Below are 27,353 nucleotides of genomic sequence, written 5' to 3' on the forward strand. Positions count from 1 at the left end.
TTGACATCTATCAGTCTGGAAACGGTTACAAAGCCATGTGGAGGGGAAAAATAGAAACTTGAAACCAACTTTAAAATCCCCACATTTGTGAGACTAATTGCCAGTTATAGAAAATGCTTGATGCTGGTGAGGGTGGCCCAACCAGCCATCTTGAAGATTTCCTAAAACACCTCATTGAAAAATTAAAAAAAAAATTGCTAGGATAGTATGAAAAGATGCAAAATTTAAAAACATAAGTGCTTGTAATCTTAACCACAATAGTGGTTATAAAAGTTTCCTTGGAAAGCATTTCACAGAGAGAAAGGCTCAACTTTCAGTTTAATATCCAGTGACAGTACTTAGTCACTTGAGAAAATGTCAGTACAGTTTCAGCAGTGTTCAAAAAAACAAACAAAAAAACAGCCACAATGTATACGCACAAACATTACAAACCCTTAACTTCAACGTGAGGAACCATAGGAATGTTAAGTCTTTTTTTTGGGGGGGGGGGGGCGTCTGTGTCATAAACATGTACAAATGCAGTCAGTAAAAACCTTAAAGCCTTGAGTCCAGTTTGTGGCTGCACACGTACTTTGGAGCCTCTTCCCCATGAGAGCCTGACCACAAAAGAGGAGAGAAGGCGCTGTGGCCAGCCTCGCTCCGGGCACCATCTGCACTAAACTGCTCGTCCTCGTCCCTCCCATTAAGAGTGGACTCGCAGGCCTAGCCGATGTAAATGCGATGGAAGTCGTTGGCTCCGAACGCGGCGTTGCACTTGGGGCATTTCCTCTGGCGCGTGTCGTAGCGCGTCTTGACGCACTCGAAGCAGAAGACGTGGAAGCACTTTGTCAGGACGGCGTCCTTCACCCGCGAGTTGCAACAGGGACACGTGAGCCGAGCCTGGGGGGAGGAGCGTGAGATGGGGAGAGAAAGGGAGATGTTTTCTTCTCAGATGAATGGATTTAATGAGTGGACAGGAATATCTAGGACAGCAAGCGATATGACTAACTGTGTACTCAGATAGAGCCGCAGACTAAACTGGAAGAGACCCTGCCAAAAAAAAAAAATCAGCCAAATCATTTATTTGGCAAATATTTTCATGACACCAACTCACCTTATACTCACTAATTTCTTCATTTAGGATTTCATCTCCGTTGCTAATTTTCTCAGCTGGTTTCTTGGCCTTCTCAATTTTTCTCCTCAGTTTAGAGATGTCCTCCTGAAACAACATGCATAACAATGTAAAAGGCAGGCATTAAACTTGCTGCTTGCTTGGCTCGTTTTACAGAATCAATATTGATTTTTGTACAAATAAGAAGTGTTGTGTTGGTCTGATGTGATCAAATAGACTGAGGATTAGATAACAGCAAGGCTGGCTGACTTAAACGAAAAAACATAAGTGACACCCCTTCCACTTAAAAATGTTGCCAATATTAATAATTTTAACTGCTAATATAGAACAAACTATAATGTAATTTAATATTTCAACTAATCGAACATCACCCTTAAAAAGAAATGATTTTCAAATGAGATTAATCAAGGAAAAAAAAACAAAAAAAAACGAATTCCACCCGAACTACATGTGTACGTTTGTTTAAATGGTCAGGAAAGGAAAAAATGCTTTCAATTATTTTTGTTTTATTTGCTTTTCTCTTTCAGACAGGACCTAGTGAAACAGCTTTTTGCTGGAGATTTGTGGCGCTTGCACACATGACGCGGGTTGTTCCACGGAGATGATTAGATGCGTGGCGAAGTCAGTGTCAACTGCTTTCAACACACAGGCTGTGGCCAGCAAATCGTCACTCTTGTCACATCTGGCGGCTTTCTGCCAGATATGTCACAATCTGGAAAATTGACATTTTTTTCCCCCCTCAATCCCTCCCATTAGGGCTGAACGATTTTAGGAATAAATTGTATTGTACTCTGCACTTCACTTTAGCGATTAGCACACTTAGCGAGCCTTTGTTTGCCTCGGCGGTGCGCAGCACGCAAGTCATTGCTGCTTTGCACAGACTTACATATAGTATAGAGCGAGGGGCATAAGTGCCCTTGAAAGAAACCGCGTCTTTGGCGATCTCGAAATCGCGTTGTCTGAGATCGCGATTTCTGTGTCAAAACAATAAATCGTTCAGCCCTACCTCCCATCCTGCATCAGTACCTTACACAGGACATTTAGCCAGGAAAATGCCAGCTTGGAAGGCCCGTATGGGAGACAAGCTTGAGTTTATTGCCTCTTGAAGCGTCATGAATCGACGTGGAACCGATGTCTCGTGTGTATGTGTGCGCTACCTGTGCTCGCCGGGAGTTAAATGATTCCTTCTCCCTGGAGATGCTATTTTCTACGACCTCCTCTCGGACCACGACGAGCCTCTGCTGAACCTGCTCCAACTGAATTCGAACCTCCTCTGACAACAACGTTGACTCTTGAGCCTGGAGGACGACAATTTCACCTAGTGAACTTTCAGAGACTCATTTAAAACAAACTCCCTACTGGCTGTTTTACAGCTTAATGGCTCGTGCAAGAAGGTTTAGTGCACAATAAAGGCAGCGCTCAAGTTAAATGACTAAACCCCAACGAATTACCATAGAAAACCGCGAGTTTCCTTTCAGAATTAATATAATATATGGCAGAATTGTAAAACAGTTTTGGAGCAGAGGGACATCTCACATTAGAAAATGTTTCTTCAGTAAAATATGCCTCTAGCCACAAAGATGCACTACTATATGTCAACCTCGTTTTTTAAAATCACTATCTGACTTTGATTGGAAGTGATTGTGGTTGTTTGTGTGGCGCCTCTTATTCCACCACAAAATTGGCTCACGGTCTCCACTGAAAACGAGGCGCTACCTTGCGTTTGTTCATGTCCAGTGCTTGTGTCCTCAGTGTCAACTCCCTCTCAGCAGTGCTGATGGTGCCCTGCAGGAGACGCTCCTTCTCCTCAAGCTTCCTCACCACCTGCAGCTGGGCATCCACCTAACAATTGCACACAAAAAACAGATGAAAACAACTAATTATGGGAAAATAAAATGTATTGTGTGTCAGCATACATCTGGTCAGAGTGGAAAGTCACCTGTGTTTTTAAAGTGAGCAGTTGATCCGACAGCTCCTCCTTCTCCTCTTTCAGCAGCTTGTGGATCTGGTTGGACTTGATGCGCTCGCTCATCAGCTTGAAGTTGGCGTCATCCTTTTCCCGGAGTTGCTGCATCAGGCGAATGTTCTGTTCCTGCATGTCCTCGAAGGCCTGTCCCGTCACGTCCATCTCGCTCAGCAAGGCGTCCTCCTCCTGCACATGGAGCAGCGTGGGTGTTAGCAACGGAGGAAGGCACAGGTGTCAAACCTGACCAGACCTGGCCTGCTACACAATTTTAACAATTTTGGCTCACTAAACTAAAATAAAGTGTGGCCACCTCATGTTTCTTGATAAATGGGTTTGGTCTTTTCATTCTGTCAGAAAATCAGTATCAAAATGACAAGTTGACTTGAAAACAGGCATTATGTTTTTTCACTAAACCCCTTCTGAACATGAATGTAACAATGGTTGTATGCTTATACTTGCTGGCTAAAATTTTCCATAACGTCTGACTTCAAATTCAATTTGTTATACAAAATACATCTTTCCCTTTTGGTTCAACCCTAATCAGGGGTCCGCACAGTGATTCACCCTCTTCCAGCATTCTTCCACCAATATAGCCACTGTCGCTCCTCCGTACGTCCAAATCATCTCATTGTGGCAGCTCTAGCTTTGTCCTCAAACAACAACTAACAATACACGTAATTCTGTGTAGTGTGACGTGCAATTATACGGTTTTCACAGTCATAACGGCCCTCTGAGGGGAACCAAAAAATACATAAAAAAAAAAATAATAAAAAATACAAACGAGAGTCCGACGACCCCGGGAAACCCATACTGTCGGCTGTGTGCACTGCGCACACGCGGCAATGACCTGCTCACACACCTGCTTTGCTATAGACAGCTTTTTGTTGAGGATGTCGATCTGTTCCTCCACAGAGCGAATCTTTCTTAGGGCCTCCTCGTCAGCCATCTTTTTGCCCTCCCTCCTTTCCCGCTCCTCCAGCTCCCTCAGTCTCTGACGCAGCTCCTCCGACTGGAATGGGCAACAAAGTACCACATGACACCTCCGCACTATTGCCTTGACGAATCAGCCAGAAGTTGTCTGCGCCACGCAGAGTTGATCACCTCTGACTTGGCCTTCTTCTCCGCTGCCATCAGCTGGACTTTGTCCCTCTGTTCCTTTGGTGCTGATCGATACATGTCTAAGAGCAGCTTCATTTCCCTCTGGGACTCCTGAGCTTTCCTATATAGTCAATGTAAAAGTGATATTACCACAACCATCATGTAGTATATATGTAAAAGACTTCCCGTTATTGTCATGGGGGAAAAAGGAAAAGCAAACCAAACACAGACGTGACTCACTTGAGCTCTACTCTGACAATTTTCAGCTGCTCCATCTCTTTCCTCTTCGGCCCTCCAGCTGCAGAAAGACGTTCCCCGGATGACTCCTCGGGTTGGTTGCCAATTCCCACTTTCTCCTTCTCTTCCTTTATCCCACTGCTGGTCGTGCCACTGCGAGTTGGCCTCTCTCTCTCCTTTTCCCTCTCCCGGTCTTTCTCCTCTTTCTTAATGATTTCTTTGTCTTTCTTTTCCTCCTTCTCTTTCTTCTCATCTTTTTCCTCCTCCTTGACTGTTCCCTCAGGTTCGACTCCTGGCTCGGTTTTCACTGAGATGCCTTGAGAAACAGATAATCACACAATTGACATTCTGAACACAAAGAATTCGTACAGTTCGCAAATTGACCAATTCGGTTTTTTTTTTCCTTCTATTCTTAAATAACGAAGTCTCACAAGTGACTTCCTTCACACTGAATAATGATTGATTAGTTGTTTGTTGCCGTTTTGGGTTCAGAGTTCCTGTTTCGAAGTCCAACAAAACCATCTTCCTGGGATAGGGGCAAACAGTAAAGGAAGCATCGTCCATGATTAGTAGGGGCGTAACGGTATACGTGGGCGTTAATATGTTTCGGTGCGCCATGTTCAGTTCGGTCCACTTGCATACCGTTTCTGATCAGTTTTTATTATTAGGGCCAGCTTACGCACGAGTAGGCGAGTTTTCAAACGGACGTTATTGAGTGTTCCACGCGTAGGAGTCTGCGGGCACAGATGAGGAGCCGGTACGCCAGAAGCCGTGATAAATCATAAATGCATGGATAAATGGCATTGTTATGGCATCAGTAAAAAAGCCAGAGCCCGAAGGTCCCCCCCGTGCACTGCGGTCTTCGGGAACAGTGTGGCTTTCCTGTTAAAAATCGCAGATGGGGAAAGGTACGTGTATGAGTCCCAAAGTTTTGTACCGACATTGCTACATGAGATCGGCGACTATGCTGTGGGTAGCACGTCTAACATAACGCACTTAAAACAGCATCATCCGACTGTGAATGTTTCCTCAACCAGGAAGACAGCAGTCGTTTTAGCCAAAAACTTAACCAACAAGATTTCTCATATGCTGTTGAACACTCAAAGATTTCAATGCCTTATCTGTCATGTTTGGTTTGTTTTGGGCTTTCTTTAGTTTCATGTTTTGCTCAGTGTTCTCTGTCTGTCTCGTCATGAGTATAGTGTCCACATGTGTGCCTTCCATGCCCTAGTGTTGGCCAATCAGCTCCCTCCTATCTTGTGTGTCTTGTCCAGGTCCTTCTAGTTGTCTCGTCAGTGTGCTTGCATTTAAGTTGCTAGTTTTTGTTTAGTCCTTGTCGGGTCATTGTCGTGTTGTCCTAGTTTAGTTCTTGCTGTCATGTTTCTCCCAGTGTTGTGTTATGTTTTGTTTCTGAGTGTTTCTTTGTTACTTTGAATTTTGGATTTTACAAGATTTTTCTTTTCTTTTTTTTGTTAATAAATACTCTCTTCAGTACGCCCTACCTCCCTGCATTTGGGTCCTCCACGTCAAACCCTGACATAACCACTGTACATAATTTTATAAAGACTTTTTAAAGTTACTGTATTTTTTTTCATTATAAAAAGTTTTAATATATTTAGCAATAATTGTAACTTAGGTATTTTTTCATCACAAAAAGTGTAAACATGTACTGTAATGACAACTTGTCTTTAACTTGAATACTTTGATATGTCATAGGCTGTTGCTGCTGTATGCTGAAAGATTTCAGTGTCTTAATAGTTTAGAAAATTAAGAGATCTTTATTGTTAGTGTATTTTTTATTCTGGTGTAATTTCTTAAGAGTATCACCCGAATGGATCGCTTTTATTGATTTTTTTTTTCTAAAAAAATGTACCGTTTACTTGTCATCTCTTCAAAATAAATACATTTTAAAAAAAACTTTTGTTGTACCAAAAACCTACCGAACCGAAGTTTCAAGAAACCGAACCGAACCGTGATTTTAAGTTACCGTTACACCTATAATGTTGAGTGAAGATAATGAGATGTGACTTGTATACATGTACAAAGGAGAAGCTCAGAGAGGTATTCTTTGTCTAACCACTGGGTAAGATTATTTTGCTGTGTGGTTGTTGTTCCTACATGCAAGAATATTAAATAATCGTTAATCTTCTCCAGGACTCCTAGATATTAAGTTAAGTTATTCAACAACTCTTAACAAAAGTGTTCTATTGTTGTACTGTCTTTGTTGCGCGTGTAGAATGTTAGGAGGAATGTTAAAAAAGTTTGTTTTCAGATTTTTGTTTATATTTTTACACCTGTATAACAGTTAACGGTAAACTGATCATTTTTAAAAAGGGTTTTGGCTGGTGAGAGTTTGACCTCATCACTTCATATAGAATTTTTTTTTTTTTTTTTTCAAAATCTGAGTATGTTGACTGTCTCAAAGGGATCGTGTTTGACCTAAGAGCTTCAATTGTGCGCAACATTGACAGTTTACTGGGCAGCAGTTACCAATGCTGTTTGGCGTAGAAGAGTCGTTGTCAGGAGGTTCCGACTTGGCCGCTGCCTCCCCTGAGACAGCTGCTGTCGTCGGGGACGTCGTCTCCTCCTTCACGTCTATCTCCGTGCTCGACTGAGTTTGCAAAATGGTGCTCCCCTTTGAAATGCGAATCTACAAGGACACCATGAAATACATTATTTCAGCATCATGCCCAGCAAAATTCTGCTTCAAAAGTCATCCCAATTTGAAAGAAAGAATTCCTTTTAGCATCAAACCTGGTTGAGTTCCGCTTGTGTCTCTCTCAATCTCAGCTTGTATTTCACAACCTCTCCCTTCATCTGCTGGTTATGAGTTTGCAGGGTGCTGATTAGATGTCGCATCTCTCTGTTTATTGGGCCTGAGGGAAGTGGCGAGGAACATCAACATTTACATCTCTGCCAGCCTTTGCAAACACTGATGAGCAAAAGCAGTTTGGGGTTCCATGTCATGTTCCATAAGCTTTGAATCCTCACCTGCCTGCTCGTTGGCGGCAAGAGTCTGTTCAAATTCAATACGCAACATCTCATACTCCTTCCGAACTTGAGCAAGGGTATCTTCCAGCTGAAACACTTCAGTGCGAACCTTCCTCTGCAGAGTCACCTCATCATTCTGGACGTAATAATGGAGTCAGCGTGGCAGTTCTTACTTTGTACGGGTACACACTCACCCCCACACACTGCGCTTACCTCCATGTGCTCCAGCTGTCGAAGGCGTGCGGTCCTAGTTGTGTTGAGACGGGCGCGGGTCTCGTCTAACTGAGCCTTGAGGATCAGAGACTCGTTGTACAGCACAGAAAATTGTGACTGCAGACAGCGATACTCAGAGGTATCCTTCACCATGCCCTCTGCCCGACTCAGCAGCTCAGCCTGAGTGGGAAGAGTACACATTCAGAGGGCAAGATTTCAAATTTGGTGTGAAATACAAAAAAGTCCCATTTTTAACATTGCTTTTAATTCAGAAGATAACGCCACACAATTTAAAAGGGTACATTCATAATTTCATCACTGTTTCATTACTGCCAAACAAAGCATGCAAGTGACTTGTTGCAATATCTAATCTTATTACATAAACCGAAATAATTTTAATGCAAGCATCAATTTAAATGCTTCTTAATAAAATGTAACTCTAGCAGACTTTTCTCCCCCCCTCTCTCCCCGTGTGTCATTTGAATTTTATTTGGGCATTACTTTAAATTAAATGACTTTAAATCTATGTTAGCTGTTCCGTGTTCATGGTAAATATGTGCAGCTTCCTCACTCTAAAGAGACTCATTCACCCACAGAGGATTTTATTCAATGATCAAGCAATGTTTTTCTTTTGTTTCTTTTCAATTTATCATTCAGTAGTTTGTCAGTTCATCAAGTTTCATACCATACAGTAGTCACTGGCAATGAGGTGCATTCAGTGCATTTGAATTAGATTTCGGTCTTTGAGACAAATCTACAACAAGAGAGAATTATATTGCGAGTAATAATAGAAACGGAGTACACCATTTTTTCTTCAATTTCTATGACAGCCATAGATGTACTCATGTTTCACTTTTCATGTTTCACTTTGCTGCACAACAAAGCAGGCCGTCACTGTTGTTTTAGATTTTTGGTTTAACATTAAACAGTTAAAGTATTTACATGTTCTTATTGCCCTTTAACACTAGGAGTACGAGAGCAGTCATTTTGACTGTTTTCAAACTTTGATGCGTTATTACTCTGCGTATACAGATATAACATGCTCCTGGCCTCTTGACTTTTCCTAATTCTGTTTATATTTCATTACCATGGCGCAATTTTATGATATTAAACAATATGAACATAGTTACGGGTCATTATTCCTTTAACTACGGCGTCTCACTCAATTTGACAGTTCTACTTACGACGGATTTCTATAGCAACCAGCGGTTGCTTTGAAAAACGCTGCTGGTCACCATGATGGATTAAAAAAAAAAAAAAACACAAAAAAACTAAAGAGTAGGGGAGGCGTTACGTCTGCTTCAAAATATTGACGAGTCTGAGGATGAATTGCTCGGCTGACAAGTCAGAGTAAAAAAAGTCCCTCTGGCGAGGAGGAGCAGCCTTGTCGCGTACTGTAAAATAGGATGTTAGATGTGATAGTCATCAGACAGTTGAAATGTGTAAAATAATTATCTTATTTGGTGCTTGTCAACACAACACCACCATGGAGAGAGAAAAAAAAAAAAAAAAAAAAAAAGAGTTCTGGGGTGCGATCGGGACAGAGTTGTTTTTGTGCCGTACTGTGGATTTATTTCCTCTTTTTCGAGGTCAAGTGCAATAAAGCCGTTTGTAATACACGTGTCCTTCCCTTCGGCTCCAAACCAGCAGTATTCCGTACCAGCTGACACACATGCAGTGTGAGAGCCGCTCGGGAAAATAGGTGCTCCACGAATTGTTTCTCATTCATTTATATGACACAATTTACATTAAATTATACTCACAGCAGAATTTTAATAAACTAAATACCTTTTATAGACACTCGAGCAGTGACTAATAATCATTTTAGTCGATTACATCATTGCCAGAGCGCACCAGAGCGCATTCCGTAAAATTGACGGGCCTTGTACTTCTTGGAGTGTCAAAATCCTGGTACTCCTAGTGTTAATATGAAATATTATATTTCAAGTAACATTTCCAATTTTAAAGTACAACTACCAACACCATAAATTTAGAGAAATACAACAACTAAGGCGGGCAGACAAGTGTGAATTGAATGCAGGTGAGGCACAAGGTGTAAGCCGCCGCTCTGCCTTGGAGTGGATTTGTCCCGATATTCAGGTCTGAAACCAGTCAGGGCCAAAAAACTTAAATAACAAACGTGTTCAATATTTACGAGCAAAAATCTTCATGTGTGTGGAGGAAGCCAACTTATCCTGAGCTAACCGACTCGGCAAACTGTGAGTGATGGAATGTAGCCGATCAAAGAAGCCCTCCGACTAACAAACAAGGATGCGCCGGTAAATAAAAAAAGAGTAACATCCTACCCGAGGTTCATCCATCCATTTTGTGAACTCCTTGTCCTTTCTCACTCGGGTCGTGGGAGTGCTGGAGGCTATCCAAGCTGTCTTCGGGTGGTAGGTATGGAGCCCCCAAGGTGACATGGATTGGAGGGGGGAAAAACAACTAAACTTTGCGTTCCCTCGCAATGATTACGATATAACGCAAAGATGAGGGGTCGCATTTTTTAATGCACGTTAATGTACTTCCAGGTCATCTTTCGGGTAAACAAAGCAACAAAGATGGAGTGTTCTCTTTTCATGCTCTTAATGTCCACATGAGGGACATTTCTTGACCTCAATAACCGTTCAAAGTCCTCCTCCAACGAACTTCCCTTTCTCAAAAATGATGCACATTAGAGGATAGAGTAGCCACTCTGACCCGGAAGTAAATAAACGGTCATTTAATCTGGAAAAAGACAACAACTGTGTTTCAGGCAAATCTTTGCGAGGGAACGTAAAGGTTTTTTTTTTCTTCCATGTCACCTTAGGGGCTCGTAGGTAGGCAGACTTTTTCTTAATAAAAGTGGGTTCCCCAGACAGCAGGAAGTATTTTCCAAAGCAAATATTTCTTTGCCGACATTGTCACCATACACCGCTCCCGTTTTCGTCAGAAACACTCGGCAACTATCGCCACAAACTCAGAAGAGCCCGGTCGTCTTCGTGTTTATGAAGCCACAAGTGATAACGCGAGAGCTCTCACTCAGAGACTGGATTCTTGACTTGTGGTGGAAGAGAATCTTTATATGTGTGGGGCACTGTGTTGAGATTATATGAGCACCCCACACACTCTACGTCCTAAACTGTTGAATGCGACCAAAACTGTTGAATGCCTGATTGTTTAGCTTTCTGTGCGGGGTCTGACAAAGATAAAAACAAATTTACGATCCGAAAAATCCTTGTGTGTACACACGGCTTAGTGTAACTAGCGAGGGCTTTGTTTGGGTTTTTTTTTTTTTAACAGCAATTTCTCCCTCCCTCCAGCAGATGGCATCCTAGGCGAATGCCTGGTTCACCTCTGCCCAAGGCCAGCCTGAGTAAAGATGACCACACAATAATGGAATGGCACATGAGACATACCTTCATGTTGTTGTTCTCCTGCAGCACATTCTGCAGGTCCTGCTGGAGCTTCTGGAGCTCAATGAGACGATTGTCTGCCAACTCCTGGTTTTCTTCCAGTTCACTGTTCATTTCCTCAAACTGCAAGAGAAGAATGTTACCGAACACACAAAAAAAGTTAAGAAATACTGTGCTAAAATAAATGTTCTTAAATGTTCTTTTGCTGCTTAACTCATATTCTACAAACACAATATTAATCAGAGTGCCGTGTTTCAACTAGTGGGCCTGCTGGTAATAGTCTTGAAAAAAATGTGTTTGGGTTGATTTTTCTCTTTAATTGATGATATTTCCTACCTTTCTTTTGTTGATAGTGATGGTTCCACATACACTACTGGCCTCGCCACACACTTTATAACCTTTGCTGTTCACCTAGAGTGCATGAGAGTAAGTTAGATTTTGAACACCAAACAAACATGCAGCATCTATTTCTCAAAAAAAAAAAAAGTGCCATACTCTCTCTAGTATCTCACTCATGTGCGCATTGAGCCGATTTTCTCGACGGCGGATTTTCTCCATATCCCACTGAAGCTCTTCACTCAGAACTTGCAGCTCGCTGACACGCTGGTCTGCCTTGTTTGCTGCGCGACCAAGAGATCGGGACTAGACAGAAAAGGAAAAGAAGAGAAGACATACATGCACGAGGGCAGCAAAATTATTATTACTACACAGGACAAACACTCAGATTATACAAACAAGCACTAACACTTCACCTCAAATTAAGTGGGAGACAACAAAAAGTAAAATTAGACAAAAAAATAATGTTATGAAAAGTAATGTTTATGAGTGAATGCCCAGCAGTATTTACTATCTTATCTTCGTAAAATTATCACAACTAGTGTGGCCGTAATTATTCTTTATCATCTAAATAGTGGAAAAAAAGACAAAGGAATGCTTTATATGTTGACTCGAAGCAAAGTCACTATGACCACAAAAAGGGAGTTTTCTCTCATAAACAATACATTTTCCATCCATCCATCATCTATACCGCTTCTCTCCACAAGGGTCGCGGGCGTGCTGGAGCCTATCCCAGCTGTCTTCGGGCAGTAGGCGGGGGAGACCCTGAATCTGGTCGCCAGCCAATCACAGGGCACACAGAGACAAACAAACATCCGCACTCACAATCACACCTAGGGGCAATTTAGAGTGTCCAATTAACCTACCATGCATGTTTTTGGAATGTGGGAAGAAACCGGAGTACCCGGAGAAAACCCACGCAGGCACGGGGAGAACATGTAAGCTCCACACAGGGAGCCGGAGCCGGGATCGAACCCACAGCCTCTGAACTGTGAGGCGGACGTGCTAACCAGTCGACCCCCGTGCCGCCCCACAATACATTTTCATATGACCATATTATGCCTACCTCACTGGTCATGTGACTGTGTTTCTGCTTGAGGTCCTCAGACAGTTGTTGAAGACGCTCATTTTCACTGGTCAGCAGTGTGTTTAATTTGGAAGCTACATGGCACAAACTTGCAGCTGAGAAATAAATGACAGCCGCCAACAGTGATTAAGTGTGAGAGTTAATATAGAGCATTTTAAGCAAGTCATAAAAAGGTGTGGTTCTTAATCTAATCCGTAAAAATGACCAGTGTAAATATCTAATGTTTCGTTATTTCACTCACCAACTCCAGAATCCATGTCTGCCTTCAGTTGGTCTACTGTGCACTTTAGACACTTGTAGATCTCCACAACACGAGTGGCCTGCGTTTGGCTGGACTGCACCCTCTCCTGGAGCTCGGCTTCCATCTCCTCACTGGTGCTGCTGGCCAAGGTGGCCAGGAAAGAGTTGGACGTTTCGCCCTGGTGGCCTGAGTGACAACAGTGGAGCGCATCACTGTAGTTTTAATTGAATGCATTTCAACTGTCTCGTCCAAACTCAAGGTTCAAACGGCAGTTAAAATTTAGAAGAAAAAAAATCTAGCCACATAGTTTAAAATACTTCAGCCTCAACAACGATGCAACTAATATGTCTCATGTATGAACATGTAAAAAACACATTCACCAGACTTCCCAAACTATTATTCCCTTACTTAAGACAGTCTATAGTATGTTATCAATAGCGTTGCAAAATACTGGGAACCTTCAAAGTTGGACATTCCATTGGAATTGATAGTTAGGGCATCGCTATAGTTGCGTTAGGTTTTAGGTTTGAGTTTGGTTAGGGGTGGCATTGTCTTCAGGGCAGCAAAGGGTAACGGCCAGGTTAGGTGAGTGTTATGGCTGCGATTGCGTTAGGATACCATTATGATTAGTTATGGGTTAGGGTCAGGGTTGTGTTTGTGGTTGGACTGAGTTAGGACCAGGGTTTGGTAAGGACTGGGTTAGTGGTTAAATTAAGAAAAATACATTTGTGTGGAATGAGCTAACAAAAAGAAATGTAAAAGCTTAAGTTCTTTTTTTTTTTTAATTCACAGATATTATTGTAATGTCAGTAAACCAGGAATTACACAAAATTGGAGGTTGGCTCATTGTATTGTATAATATCGTATAGAAGCACTATCACTACATAATTCTACATTTCCTTTCCCATTACCTCTGTCCTTGGCCCTCTCCTGATTGGAGTCTCCATCCGGTTCAGGGGTTTCCGGCTTCAGGTTCCTTCCCTCTCCGGTTGGAGACTTCTCTGGTTCGCTTGGCGATTGGTCATACAGTCTGATGAACAGCTTAATATTTTCATCAAGCTGAAAGCAAAGGAGCATGTCACCTCAAGATTTTGTTGACATCTTTTAAGGTGCTCAAGTGGGTCTAGTTTCTTGGTGCCGAGCATATATCACAAAGTGTTCACCTGGTTCCAGTATCTATTGAGGATTAGCAGGCTTGCATCATCCGTAGCCTGGCGGGTCTCTAGTCTCTCGATTCGCTCTCGCAATTCATCTTCAATCCCCTGCAAACCAGCAAGCCCAAAAATAAACTTTCCAGTAAACAAAACAACAACAAAAACCAGACTGTGGTCAAAAACATCTTCACATTCCCTACCCCCAAATCACTACAAAGGGATTCATACATAGTGAACTATATAACTCATTCAGATATGAAATATGATTTTGGACCACTACTCGGCCATTTATTATTTAAGTGGATCCCGTAATTACATGTCGTATCAAGGCCAGCTGCTTTTCCTACCGCAGTAAATATTGATACAACAAGGGATAAATTACTTTTCCAGTGACCAACAGTTGTTCAGTTCTTTTCAAGACACATTGTAGGATACATTGAGGGCATAAACGGTAACCTATAGCTAGTAGTCACTACATATCCGAAGAGCAAATGGTGAACTCGCTATATAGTGTACTACTTAGGCTAGGTTCGCACCGCGGGTCTTAATGCTCAATTCAGATTTTTTTTTTAATCCTATTTTTTTTATTTTTTCTCCATAAATGTCCACTTCATGCTTCATATTTCTAGTGGGATTAAATTAAAGTAAAATATGAAGTCAATGGTGTTACTCAAAACAACTTTGTCAATTCAATACCCTGATGCCAGCACCTTCCCTCCGCTTGCGCGGAGCGCATTTTGGGCTCCGGATGACGTCAATGTCGGATATATGCGACCTGGCCGTTCAGACCGCGGCCGCATTGGAAAAGATCCGATAGATACCCGATCTAGGACCACATATGAAAGCGACCCAGGTCGGATTTGAATATCGTAATTGAGCCGTTCAGATTGTCATAAAAAAATCAGATACAGCTCGCATATTGGAAAAAAAATCCGATCCGCGTTGCATTTGCCTGCGGTGTGAACCTAGCTATAGTGTTTAGAGAGTGCTTCCGAACTCAGCCACAGATTTGTGCAGAAAGCTCACAAAGCGCACCTGTCTTTGATCTAAAGATTCTCCCAGTTTCCGGTTCTTAGCCTGGAGAGCTTTGATATCTTGTTCTTCCTGAAACACAAGTGATAGAACATTACTAATGAACACCCACACAAATAATCTGTCCTTCAAATTATGTATAATGAAGATAAAGAGAATAATAAACACGCTGACCGAGTTAGAAACCCCTCCCAGTTTGATGACCGTCTCCACCGCTGTGCTCCCACCAGCAGTTGCAGCACTTAGACCGGGACCTCCGTCCTCTCCATCCCGCTCTCTCCGCTTCTCTGGGTGCACACCAGAGGAAGGGCCGCAGGGGTCTGCGGGACGCTTCTGTCCCGACATCCTGAGACACCTGTAACAACAAGACACGGTTGTGGTAATTGCGAGACATTTTCTTCCGCTCTGTGTGCATGGCACTTTACTTACTAATAATCAATAAACAAGTGTCCGAAGGTGACTGTCGGGCGTCGTCATGTAAAACTGAAAAAAGCCCTGAACGATACACAGTAGAAGGAAATACATACAAAGTTCTCTCTTGTAGTTTAACACATTCGAATCAGGCTACTATAGTGCTAATGTTAGCCACATGCTAACAGGAGCGCTACCGTGTTGACTGAGGAGTAACGGTCTTTTTCAAACACTAAATTTAACGTTTCATGTCATTGTGTTCAACTCGACCTGAGTCGGTCGTAAAAAGCCTTACCACCTTTTGACGCGGGAGCTTGAGAAACTGTGGAATATAACCAGCAAATGTTGATACTGCGGCTTCTTTACTCCCGGAAACGGAAGCTGCAGCGAATTATCAATATTCAATTGCAAGTGCGCCACCTCGTGCCATGGAGCGATTTAACGTGCCTTAATTCACACATTCAGACCCAAATGTATCTGACTGGAATTTCAGTTCCTACTCCAGTCACTGGACAGGAGTAATAACTGAAGTTCCCATTCTGAATGTACTCCATGTACATTCACTGTACATTACTCCTGTCCCAAAACTGTCAAGTTGTACACTTTCGGCGTAATTATTTGTACAGGTGGAAACACCTTTTCAAACATGTACATCTCTGATTTCCGTTCACGTGACAGCAGCCTTTCGAAAATAATGTGGAACGTGTAATATTATATACTTTACAACTTTTGTAAGATTCAGTACTTCTGTTGACTGGTGTGCAGGTAAGCATATGGAATCACTGCCAAACACTCTACTACTGGAGGATAGGGACTGAGCCTGAGCCTTAGCACAAAGAGCAAAAATTCCATTGTTGGAATTGCAAAATCACTGACAAAAGTTAAACTAGATTAATGGAGTCAACATTCTATAAGATTAAAGATAGAATAGTTTTCTTTGTCATTTCTCTGTCTGTTGAGTTCAACAAATGTCCTTTTGCCCCTCTCTTTTGTCCTGGTCCTTATGTAAAAGCGACTCAAGGACCCTTGACTGAGCATTGATTAGCACTACCGGAGGGTATATTGGACCCAGTGCAGAGTCCATGTTGTGTAAAAACTGTTTCTCGAGTGTCAATAGCTTGTGCAGAACGTGTTTGGTGGGCAGTGACGCATGGCAGATGCAAAGCTTTCACCTCAAAACAACTTCCATGACTAGAATATAAATGTATCTTTATAGCGTTTTCACAGCAGCTGCAGCTGTAATTATCGTCATTATAATGATGATGCATGATATGGACTTGGGCAAAAGGACTGGACAAAAGTATTGCGACGCCAGGCTATTGCACATACAGGAACAGAAAATGGAAGGAAAAGTTATCTTTTTAATTAGAAATCAGCTTCTACTCTTCTGAAAAGTCTCATAAGAAAAGAAAAGTGCAGTATGTTTGTGCAATATCTTCATTCATAGTAACATTTGCGATGTCAGATCTTTGTTGTTGATGAATGGATGTGAAGTTCTTCCACACAAAACTAATTCAAGCATACCTTTATATTATCCATGCGCTGTGGCACAATTTTGCTGCAAAGAAAAGGCGCTTCCCTGCTGCTCTCACAAAGATGGAAGCATTCAATTGTCTAACATCTATACTGAGGAGCCATCAAACCCCTGAGGGATTTGTCAATTCATTGAGACCCAAGACTTTTGTCTATACGGTAAAACAAAGCAACATTTACATTTCCCAAATATAGAAACATTCCCGGTCAGTTATTGTCAGGATGCTGAGTTAGCTGTTACCCTTCCCATTCATTTTCTTTGCGCTTCTCCTCAATATGGTGGCAGGTCAGTGAGCTAGAACCTATTTCAGTTGTCTGGACGGGAGAGGGGCACAGGCTGGAGTGGTCTCCACTCAATTGTAGAGTGCATATAGATAACCCATTCACTCTCACATCCACACCTGTGGAAAACTTTGCGTTTAGAGAAAGCAGAAGTACCTCACAGACACCCCATGCAAGCACACGGAGAAAATGTAAACTCCACAGAAAAGGGCTGAGCTAAGCTTCAAACTCAGAACGTGGGGCAAACGTGCTAACCAAACGCCTACTGTGCTGCCGCTTTGTGTTTACATTTGAGTTTTTTTGTTCATCCAGTTGTTAATGTGCACTTGGGCATTCAGTGGGGATTTACTCGAATTAATCCATCTTTTACCACAAGCACAGAAACCTGTATTGCAACACTGTAATTAGACCGGGTGCCATGTTCAACTTATTGCTCGGATGATACATTGTTACCTTTGATTGTTTTAACTCTAGCCTGGACTGCCCTCAAAGTCCACAAAGGAGCACTATGGATGCCTCCTATCGCTATCGCTTTGGGCCAATTGCGTTTCCGGGGTGAGGCACGCCCCGCCGCATCACATCGGAAGCGCCGCCTCTTTCCCTCGCTTAAATACACCATTGGGTGCTCCCTTCGGCCTCCGCATTCAGTGTGACTCCACGCCACATCTGTCCTACTTTCAAGTAAGTGGTTTACTTTTTTTACTGCTCTTTATTTGTGGATCAAGTGGGGGTGGACAAGGACTAGCGTACTTTTATGGAATTCAGCTGAATATTTTATTGCAGTTCAGTTTCCAAAACTTGCTAGACGAGTTGCGTGCTTGTGCAAGCTGAATCCTGTCCAAATTTCTTTGCTTGCTTACCGAACATTTGAGCGAGTACTGACGCGTCAGCATGAACCATGCGAATCCCGTGATTCAAGAAAATTCCCACACGTTGTAGTTTGTGCAGCCATATGAGGCTTTTTAATCTTGATTTGTTAAATGCATCGCCCAAGTAGACAATGAACTCGGTTGCAACGGACACAGGGGTGGCAAAGTTACTCACACTTTGTACTTAAGTAAAAGTACGAAAGTAAAACAAAACACAACAAAAAAGGCTTTGAAATTTATTTTAGTAAAAAAGATTTTTGACTGTCAGTCAACCCGTTTTGATAACAAGGAAAGAAAAACTATTTATTGCCAGAAACCACTGTATCACCCTGAATCATTCTTTTAGGCGATAACATCAGACTTGTTTTTCTGTGAAATAAGGCCAAGGATGGGAAATAAGTTTTTTTTTTTTCTCAATCGTTTGTGTTGTCATTGTTAATGCTGTCTGGTTCACGCCCAGCATGTCAATGCTGGCCCTGTTTTTCCGCCTTTATAAGATGCAAAGATCTCAATCAATAAAGATCTCAACTGAGGTTGACCTCTTTATATTTACGTCATGTTTATGTCGGTCGTAACAAGCCTATTTTGAGGAAAGATTAGAAAGTATAGGTATCTGTTTTCAAATGTATGGAGTAAAAGTAACAGGACTTTCTTTAGAAAATGAAGTGCTCTAGCAAAGTACCTCCAAAATCTACTTTTTGAACAGTATCAAGTAGGGGAGTAACAAAAACCGGTTTGACCCGGAAATTTTTTTTTAAATGTATTTATTTTTTTAATTTAAAGGTGCGAGTGCATCGATTTGAATCGAATCATTTCACTTCTAACTGTATTGAATCATCTTTTATGTGGGAGATATATCTCGGAAGGAATTGGCACATTTACAGTACTGACAAATTAATTCAAATGTGTGTAAAATAACAACAAAAAAGTAATTGCATCATACAATATCGAACTGAGCCATACTATATTGAATCGTAATCTCACTGAGTCGAACCGAATCGTTCCACTTTTAAATCAAAACGTCCTTGAATTGTTTCGCACCTAATATATCGAAAACTGTATCGAATCATCTTTCGTGGGGAGATGCACACCCCTAGTATCAAGGTATTTGTACTTAGTTACTTCCCACCACTTGTTGCACATTAGGGAGGAAAAAAACTGCGGGGGTTGAACCAAGCCAAACATTAACAGAGGTTACGTAAGAGAGGCGGTCAATTATACCGAGAAAAACATCTTCCTCATACCTTCTGGAGAGCCTGGCTTGCTCACTGCTTAAATAACCTGTTTGTCCCCCTCCAGGATGGCTCAGCAATTTCCATCCCTCTCTCCGGAGCAGAAGAAGGAGCTCTCGGAAATCGCCCAGAGGATTGTGGCCCCGGGCAAAGGAATCCTGGCGGCAGATGAGTCAACCGGTCAGTTCACATGAGGGCAAGAGACATTTAAAACATTTTTTTAAAAGTTGTGAGTGAATCATTGATTTTCTTCTGATCTTCAAGGCACTATGGGAAAGCGTCTCCAGAAGATCAATGTGGAGAATAATGAGGAAAACCGTCGCTGCTTCCGTGACCTCCTCTTTACATCTGCTGACCCCGTCCCTAACGCCATAGGAGGGGTGATCCTGTTCCACGAGACGCTGTACCAGAAGTCAGACAATGGAAAGCTTTTCCCCCAAGTCATTAAAGAAAGGGGCATTGTTGTGGGCATCAAGGTGAGTGGGCAAAACTCTCCCAAATCTTTGTACATGTTGGGGTGCAAATGGCTTGTCACTGGCATGGTGACTTGACTTTACAGATACATGTGCACAATGTTTTTTATAACTCCAATATAATTTTATTACAAGCAAAATCTCAGCCTCTGGGCTAATATTTCCACACAGACTGTCACTGTGTGTGGAAATAAATTGGCGTGATCATGGCGAGCCAAGACAGAGAATGTCCAAAGTTTGGGAAATTTCACACCTAACAAAGAAAATAAAGACCAATGTGTCCCACAACACCGCGTCTACAATCACCCACAAGGAAACATAGAGCATTGATTTTTAGCTAATCTTCATCGCAATTTAGAATGAATTGTAATGCCTCCACAGATGGACATCCACATTTTCAGTCACTTTATTAAACAACACATTATAAGCACATTCATTCAATTACAGATGCCAAGGCCGCAGCTCAAGTCACTCATCACGCAGACTGGGGTTAGCCTGTTTACGGCCAGCCAAAGCGACATTCGCTGTCTCATTCGCTGATTGCCAGGACCCGCCTTTCAACACCATAAACACTCAGTCTCATCCTGCAGTAGATTGTGACAATTGCGCCCCCAACTGGACATAAATAACACAAACCCCCATGTAGGTCTTAGTGTTTAATAATGTACAATTAATTTAAATGATTGTTGGATAATTGGCAGAATATTTGATTCTAAAAATATTGTACTCACTAATAATTTCAGTTGGTGCAATACAAGCAAAATGACAACTCTATATTTAGTTGGTAGCAGGCACGACAGATCAAGCACAATTTTCCCATGAAACAATGAAAAAAATGGACATACTTAATGCCAATCCTGTACAATGTAATGACAATGACAGGGAACCACCAGGAAGATGAAGTCATATTTTGATTTGTATTCATACATACACACTGGTTTTGAAATTTAGTCACTCATTCAAAGAGAGAAAAACACTATACAGTATAATCAAACACTGTGGCTTTCCTGTACAGATTCAGCCCTGTAGTCAGTGCGGGGTGCTAAAAGAGATTAGATTCTACTGCAAGTTTTCATAGTCCATGATTTTGGAGCTAGACACTTTTCTATACACGTATACAGTCAGACCTATTGTTGTTATTTTAATAGAGGACAGAAGATATGAAGAAGTACTCTTTCTGTAGCCTGCTTTCTGACCGTGGGACACAGTTTACCTTCCATCAGGTTTCCTTCTTTTGAAAGTTAATGGCAGCTTCCTCCTTCAGGTGGACAAAGGCACAGCTGGTCTGAATGGAACAGATGGAGAGACAACCACACAAGGTAAAAATGATTCTAGTTGCTTCATCACAAAATGTCTTCAGATGACTGTGCTCATTTTGCCGTTTCTCTGCAGGTCTTGATGGCCTCTCGGAGCGCTGTGCCCAGTACAAGAAGGACGGCTGCGACTTTGCCAAGTGGAGGTGTGTGCTCAAGATCTCAGACAGCTGCCCCACGCCTCTTGCCATTGCCGAGAATGCCAACGTACTGGCCCGATATGCCAGCATCTGCCAACAGGTTGGCATCGCCCACTGTAGCAGCTGTGCATGTGGTGTTTGACTTCCTTGGAGGAGCTAATAAAAACATAATTATATCTTTTATCAGAATGGACTGGTGCCTATTGTGGAGCCAGAGATCCTTCCCGACGGAGCCCATGACCTGCAGAGATGCCAGTACGTCACAGAAAAGGTGGGCGGGCCATCTGCTGAATACTTTGAAATGAGCAAAGGTTTCTCCCCAAACTAGAATATTGAAAGGTATGTGTCTCCTCAGGTTCTGGCAGCTGTGTACAAGGCTCTGTCTGATCATCATGTGTACCTGGAGGGAACACTGCTGAAGCCCAACATGGTCACCGCTGGACACTCCTGCACCAAGAAGTTCACCCCTCAGGAGGTTGGCATGGCGACCGTGACAGCTCTGAGGCGCACCGTGCCAGCCGCTGTGCCGGGTGAGCGTTTTGTATAAAGACGACATACATTAAGACAATGTTCCCTAAAACATCTCACAACACACCACCAAACAAATGCCACAAAAACTTGGTACACCGGTTCATTATGTACCTTCTGCCATCTAGTGTCAGAGCATTTAGTTGTTCTGCCTGTCACTGTATGTCGCTGGTATATATAGACGAAGATTGATTTGTAGTTAATAATTTTCGGAGCAATTATGAGAAATTTGACAGCTTCTAACAGTACAATTAGGAGTCACTGCATCATTTGTCAATGTCACTTGCTGTGACTTTGCAGGCATCTGCTTCCTGTCTGGGGGCCAGAGTGAGGAAGAGGCCTCACTCAACTTGAACGCCATCAACCAGGTGCCGCTCAGTCGCCCCTGGAAGCTCACCTTCTCGTATGGCCGTGCGCTGCAGGCGTCCACTCTCGCTGCCTGGCAGGGCAAAGCTGCCAACAAAGCCGCTGCACAGGAAGTTTTCTGCAAAAGGGCCATGGTAAGACTCATTGACACCAAGTAGGGAATAAACACATGCGGGTGTATTAATCCACTCTTATCTTGTATTTCCCAACTTTATTATGACTAGTAAATGATTTGTCAGAAGCTGTTTGTTCCGTAATGTTGCGCATGTAACATGGCTGATGATTAACCCTCTCCTCAGATCAACGGCCTGGCTGCTAAAGGAGAGTACAAGGCCACAGGCTCAGCGGGTCAGGCTTCCATGCAGTCCCTGCACACCACCAACTACGTCTATTAAATGCTCTGACCTCAAGTGATGGACCAAATATGGATGACCTGAAACCCCTCTGATGACATCTTCAAGGGGGGCGGAGATTGTCTTATCACATTGAACTGCTGTTTGCCTTGTTAAAGAAATAAATTAAGTGACCAAATGAGTTTATTATTTTTTTTATTGACATTTTTTTTAAACAAGCATCAGGGCAATGGATGTAGTCTGTTTTGGTTTAAAAATGTATACACTCACAGTTCTAAAAGATATTGTACAAATTTGAACACGGTTCCACTTAACTTAAATAATGGAAGCCACCGTTATAACGTTATAATTTCCTACCATCCAAAGCTATTGAATTGTGCCTCATCAAGAAAAAAATGTGTTTTGGTTGATTTTCTTCCATTGTTAAATATTATGGTTTATATTTCCATTTGCATTATTTTTGCCAAAAAAGTTTTGTTGTGGAGCTTGCATTAATTTGTGTGGATAAAAGTGCAGAAAGCTAATGTGCAAAATATGAACGGCGTTCAATTTGATTAACATCTATTCCATGACATGAAACAAGTAAACTACATCATAAAAGTGGTCCATACAGCCCCCTTTTGCTTGGCTTGTTCACAAGCAAAGGATCTTATTATGGTTGTCAAAGAGCAAAAGTCACCAACTTCTGACCCTTCTCATATACGTACTTAACATTGATGCTGTCAGACATCATTAAGACAGATTGACTTAAATTTAAAAATTAGTAAAACATTGTAACCAAAAGAAGAGGTACTTTGTTGTACCTGGGCCCTCATGGGGTCTTAACCTGACTTACAATTGAAGACATATCAGTGCTGTACAAAAATGCAAAATAACAGTAGGCAACTGTGATACATACATTATATAAAATGTGAATAAAATCTACTCACTAGAGATGCTGATTATCAAATCAATTTGCATACACTGTAGTTGTATAAGTTGTTTTTCTAGACAAATATGTGTTGCTCAGATCAACCAATCAGAGGACCGAAAAATACTGTCGTTATTGTGTGCCCGCTAGCTAGGATTTAACTCGGATTGGTTAAAGAAACACTTCATGTTCAATGTTGTGTGTATGTGTGTGTGTGTAGTTAACAGACAGAAACATGATTAGATCCATATTAATCATTCTTGGGCTGTGGTATCACTCGGTGGTGTTGAAATTTGCTGGAAAATGACCTGTTGAAGAAACAGAGGACGGGTATGTAAGTTACATAAGGGAAATACAGTGATGACTGGCAATTTTTTAAGAATAATAAATCTCATACCTAAACAATCATCGTGACCAAAGGTGGTAATGTTTTCATATTATGCTACATCCATCCATTTCCTATACCATTACAAATTTCTGATCGGAGGATCAGAGCAAGTGGACCTCAGCGCTGTGAGGTAAACGTGCAAACAACTTAAAATGCAATTTTTTGTTTGGTGCCTGAAAAGACTTTTAGAGTAAAAAATATACTAAATTTGAGACTATTTTAAAAATTAATCTAACGTGAAATAACTCAAACAGCATCATGTATATTTTGCACTTTCCCTTGCTTTCAAACATCATCTTATTATATTTTTCTGAAAGCAACTTCTGGATTTTTTTCTTCTTTTTAAAAAAAAAAAAGAAATGCAGTACCTCCAAAGGGACAGTTGGTATGGTAGATGAGTGAGCTGGGCTTCCTGTTTAAATTATAATGAAATAACATTGGCATCTATTGGAGACAGCGTGTTACCTGAGTGTGTGTGGATTTCAGAGCATATCGCGCGACGGCCGACAAGAAGATGAGGAGCACGGATATGCAGAGAGACCATATGCATAAAATGCCTTCAATACCATAAAGTTGTAGCTAAACAAGGAAAGAAGAATCGATTGTTTTTTTTCTAGTTCAATCATTGTGGAAAATGTGCGTGCGTGTCTGTTTGTGTAAAATGCCATTTACCGATCTGCTGTACTTCCACTCTTTCTCTACCGTTGAACGTGCATGGTATCTGAAGCTAAAAAGGGAAATGCAGACTAGCCTGTATCCCACAGAGACGATAATTCCCAGGATGGCAACTACATACATGGCCAAACAAACAGTCACCTGGAAGACATGAAATTGTTTATTTGCTTCAGCCTCAATTTGTTACCATCATAAAACCTTAATCAACGGCAGAGGCAAAGTTTTAATTAATACTTCGACACTCCTAAATGATAAAGAGAAGCTAACGACTGTAAAATGCAAAATCCACACAGGGAGGTCAGAGCCCAGATTGAAACCGATAACATCATAACCATCCACTATGGCACCCATACAAAATGACAATGAAGCGAATTGCTCGGATGGTAGGGAAGTCCTTTCTATTTATTTATTTATTTTTTGTTACCGCAATGGAGTGTCACTCAAACCAAGGCAACACTTTTACTCATGTCATCAGAAAAATACATTGATAATATTTTTCTTCATTATACAGTATACTGTAGCTCAGTTTTATTAAGCAGTTAGCATGGTAAGCTAAAACAGCTAGCATGTACTCTTCAGTCAAGTTAGCATTGCATTGAAACCCTTTTTCTGTATTTAAGTAATACAAAAATGAAATTAGGATTCAAATGCATTTTAATTCCCTGGCTGAGATTACCCATTTAAAACAACAACAAAAATAAAATAACCAATTATTGAAAAGTGTTGGTCACTAAATTGTCTTCCAATTCTGGAATGACCCGATACAATAAATAATATTATAATTTATAATAAACCTACCATCCTTTTTGAAGGGCATGCTCCTGTGTAGATAGACAAGCTTCCACAGACAAGAAACTGCAGAAAAAACAATATATTACCCATGTGGATAGCCTCATCTAACATCAGTGTACTATCTAATGAGTTCTACATCAAGAACTCAGTTTTAAGAAAATGTTGTGTAGTTGTAGTTTGGAGTGGTGGAAGCTGCTCTGCATCATACTGGTTCGCTGTGAGCGTGTGATATTTATTTTTGTATAATATGCGGGACAATTTCAACTGTGGAGGATGAGGCGGGATGACATATACTGTATACCAGAGCTCCCTGCCAGAAAGGAATTAAGATTTTGCTGGAGTTTTCCAGAGTTTCGCTGATCAAGATGAATCCCATCATGATCTCAGCACAGCCACAGATCGCAATGACAACCTGGTGATGAGAATAGCATCCTATCTCACTGCATGAAAGAATCGAAACTATACCCAAAGCATGAGTCTTATGACAGGCATTACCCCGAGACTTTGAGGCTCCTTTTCGACAAAGCGATGAAGAGGTTTGCTGGACATCAACACCTTGGCTTCATTCCGGTTCTCCCCCTGACCACTTGTGATCTCTGTGGTGGTGGTTATTGGCGCACTGTAATCCATGGTGAAGAAGCTAGATAAGAAGAAAACAATGTTAACCAGTACAGATGTGTGTTCCGCCCAGAGTAATTGGCAGGACTCCTGCTTGTCATGCACCACTTTTTTTTAGGGACCTGCACTGGAGAATAAAATCAGTTATCTGATGTAAACTTTAATGTTAAAAACTATGAAACAGTAACCCACCTCGCTTTAGTTTTTCACAGGAAGTAGTGGAGCAAACAACTGTTAAGCAATGTTGTGGGTGGGGAGAGGAGTGACAGAAATTTGAGACTCATCAAGAGGAGGAGCTAAGCATTTTGGATGTCGCAGGATGCTTATTCACATGGAAAGACACTCACATGCTGTGTGGACATCCACAAAAAAGGAAGTACTGTGTAAAGCCAAATGAAACAATCAATTAATGAATGCCTAGAGGAAGAAAATGGTGAAGTGAAATTTTGTAAAGAAATGTCAATATGACCTCATTGATCTTTTTTGTTGTTGTAAATTTCCATCTAATCCAATAAAGCACAGGTGTCAAGCTCCGGTCCTGGAGGGCCGCTTTACTGCATGTTTTCCAATTCTCCCTGCTGCAAGACACCTGTTTCGAATGATCAGGATAGTATCAGGCTCCTTCAGAGCTTGCTGATGAGCTGATCATTTGAATCAGATATGTAGCAGCACGGAGAGATGGAAAACATGCAGGAAAGCGGCCCCTGAGGACACGAGTTTGACACCTTTGCAATACAGTATCAGGTGATATTTTTATGAGACAATAAATGACAAATAGTTAATAAATATCACTACAATCCTCTGCTTGAGACGTACACCTGTAATAAGTGATCAAACTAACATTTTAATTGATGGCATGGACATTATTGTGAGCTTGTCACTGTTCCAACAATGACCTTTAAAGTCTTTAGTTTTAGTGTATTTACAGCAAATTGTACTCAGTGCAGCAATTTTCTAGACATCAAGACCTAACTTCCGTTGGTCAATAAGTAACTCAAATGATGAAATTCAGACGTTGCACTCATAGTAGCTGGTTTATTTTAAAATAGGTGGCAAAATACACTTTAAACACTAAGCTTGTATCATCAACAGTGATGAATTTACTTTCATAAAAACGCAGTTAGAGACACAGATGATATAATACAAATACATTTTCGACTGCTTATGATCTTACTTTTAAAAATGTTTTTGACATGTACATTGATAATACTGTACTGTTCGGACTATAAGTCACTTTTTTTTTTTTTTTTTTGACATACTTTAGTTTGCCCGGGTCTGCGACCTATACTCAGGTGTGACTTGTATATATCAAAAGTAGAGTTAGTAGTTGAATTTTTTTATGCTGTTCCGTCCCAATCCCGTGATTAAAGATCAAATTGACTCCCATCCTGTGGGGAAACTCCAAGGAATCCCCCCAAAATGTCAACCTCTACCTTGTACTTGAATCCAAAGTCCCTGTTCCCTAATCGTATTGATGACAGCTAACGAGTTCCGGTTGGATTTGAAACTTCTGCTTCTAACTACGGAAACATTTTTCTTTTAGGTTTAAAACGTCTGACTGGGCGGCACGGTGGTCGACTGGTTAGCACGTCCGCCTCACAGTTCAGAG

The 27,353-nt window shown here is 41.5% G+C and overlaps 3 protein-coding genes across 8 annotated transcripts; 1 reads left to right on the top strand and 2 right to left on the bottom strand.

Annotated features, from left to right (window-relative positions):
• Positions 1 to 301: 301 nt before the first annotated feature.
• On the bottom strand, positions 302 to 15,823 carry rnf20 (ring finger protein 20, E3 ubiquitin protein ligase). Of its 5 annotated transcripts, none has more exons than XM_086017802.1 (24): positions 15,571 to 15,823; positions 15,291 to 15,356; positions 15,036 to 15,216; positions 14,865 to 14,933; positions 13,839 to 13,937; positions 13,587 to 13,734; positions 12,676 to 12,861; positions 12,414 to 12,529; positions 11,507 to 11,653; positions 11,348 to 11,422; positions 11,015 to 11,134; positions 9,923 to 10,003; positions 7,617 to 7,796; positions 7,404 to 7,539; positions 7,167 to 7,288; positions 6,903 to 7,062; positions 4,416 to 4,728; positions 4,179 to 4,296; positions 3,937 to 4,086; positions 3,051 to 3,263; positions 2,828 to 2,953; positions 2,269 to 2,409; positions 1,094 to 1,198; positions 302 to 879 (listed from the first exon to the last, which is right to left on the bottom strand). In XM_086017802.1, the coding sequence occupies exons 3-24, from the start codon at positions 15,204 to 15,206 to the stop codon at positions 703 to 705; spliced, it is 3,153 nt and encodes a 1,050-aa protein (XP_085873928.1). In that variant the 5' UTR covers positions 15,207 to 15,216; positions 15,291 to 15,356; positions 15,571 to 15,823; the 3' UTR covers positions 302 to 702. The 5 variants fall into 5 exon arrangements, with proteins under 5 accessions (XP_085873928.1, XP_085873930.1, XP_085873929.1 ...); XM_086017804.1 differs by having other exon boundaries at positions 15,568 to 15,644; XM_086017803.1 differs by lacking the exon at positions 15,291 to 15,356.
• A 1,785-nt stretch (positions 15,824 to 17,608) lies between these two features.
• Positions 17,609 to 22,542, top strand: aldob (aldolase b, fructose-bisphosphate). The gene is made up of 9 exons (XM_086017809.1): positions 17,609 to 17,768; positions 19,256 to 19,368; positions 19,453 to 19,664; positions 20,926 to 20,980; positions 21,054 to 21,214; positions 21,302 to 21,385; positions 21,470 to 21,644; positions 21,943 to 22,142; positions 22,308 to 22,542. The coding sequence occupies exons 2-9, from the start codon at positions 19,257 to 19,259 to the stop codon at positions 22,401 to 22,403; spliced, it is 1,095 nt and encodes a 364-aa protein (XP_085873935.1). The 5' UTR covers positions 17,609 to 17,768; position 19,256; the 3' UTR covers positions 22,404 to 22,542.
• Positions 22,540 to 26,650, bottom strand: LOC147151759 (uncharacterized). 2 transcript variants are annotated; one of them, XM_086017812.1, is made up of 7 exons: positions 25,937 to 26,650; positions 25,622 to 25,766; positions 25,428 to 25,538; positions 25,133 to 25,189; positions 24,332 to 24,475; positions 24,028 to 24,071; positions 22,540 to 23,579 (listed from the first exon to the last, which is right to left on the bottom strand). In XM_086017812.1, exons 2-7 carry the CDS (start codon positions 25,754 to 25,756, stop codon positions 23,522 to 23,524), a joined length of 549 nt encoding a protein of 182 aa, XP_085873938.1. In that variant the 5' UTR covers positions 25,757 to 25,766; positions 25,937 to 26,650; the 3' UTR covers positions 22,540 to 23,521. The 2 variants fall into 2 exon arrangements, with proteins under 2 accessions (XP_085873938.1, XP_085873936.1); XM_086017810.1 differs by lacking the exon at positions 24,028 to 24,071 and adding an exon at positions 24,125 to 24,238.
• Between the last annotated feature and the right edge of the window lie 703 nt (positions 26,651 to 27,353).

Source organism: Filicampus tigris, chromosome 2, assembly GCF_054856515.1.
Source record: "Filicampus tigris isolate MCC_2025a chromosome 2, RoL_Ftig_1.0, whole genome shotgun sequence".
Classification (NCBI taxonomy): Eukaryota; Metazoa; Chordata; class Actinopteri; order Syngnathiformes; family Syngnathidae; genus Filicampus; species Filicampus tigris.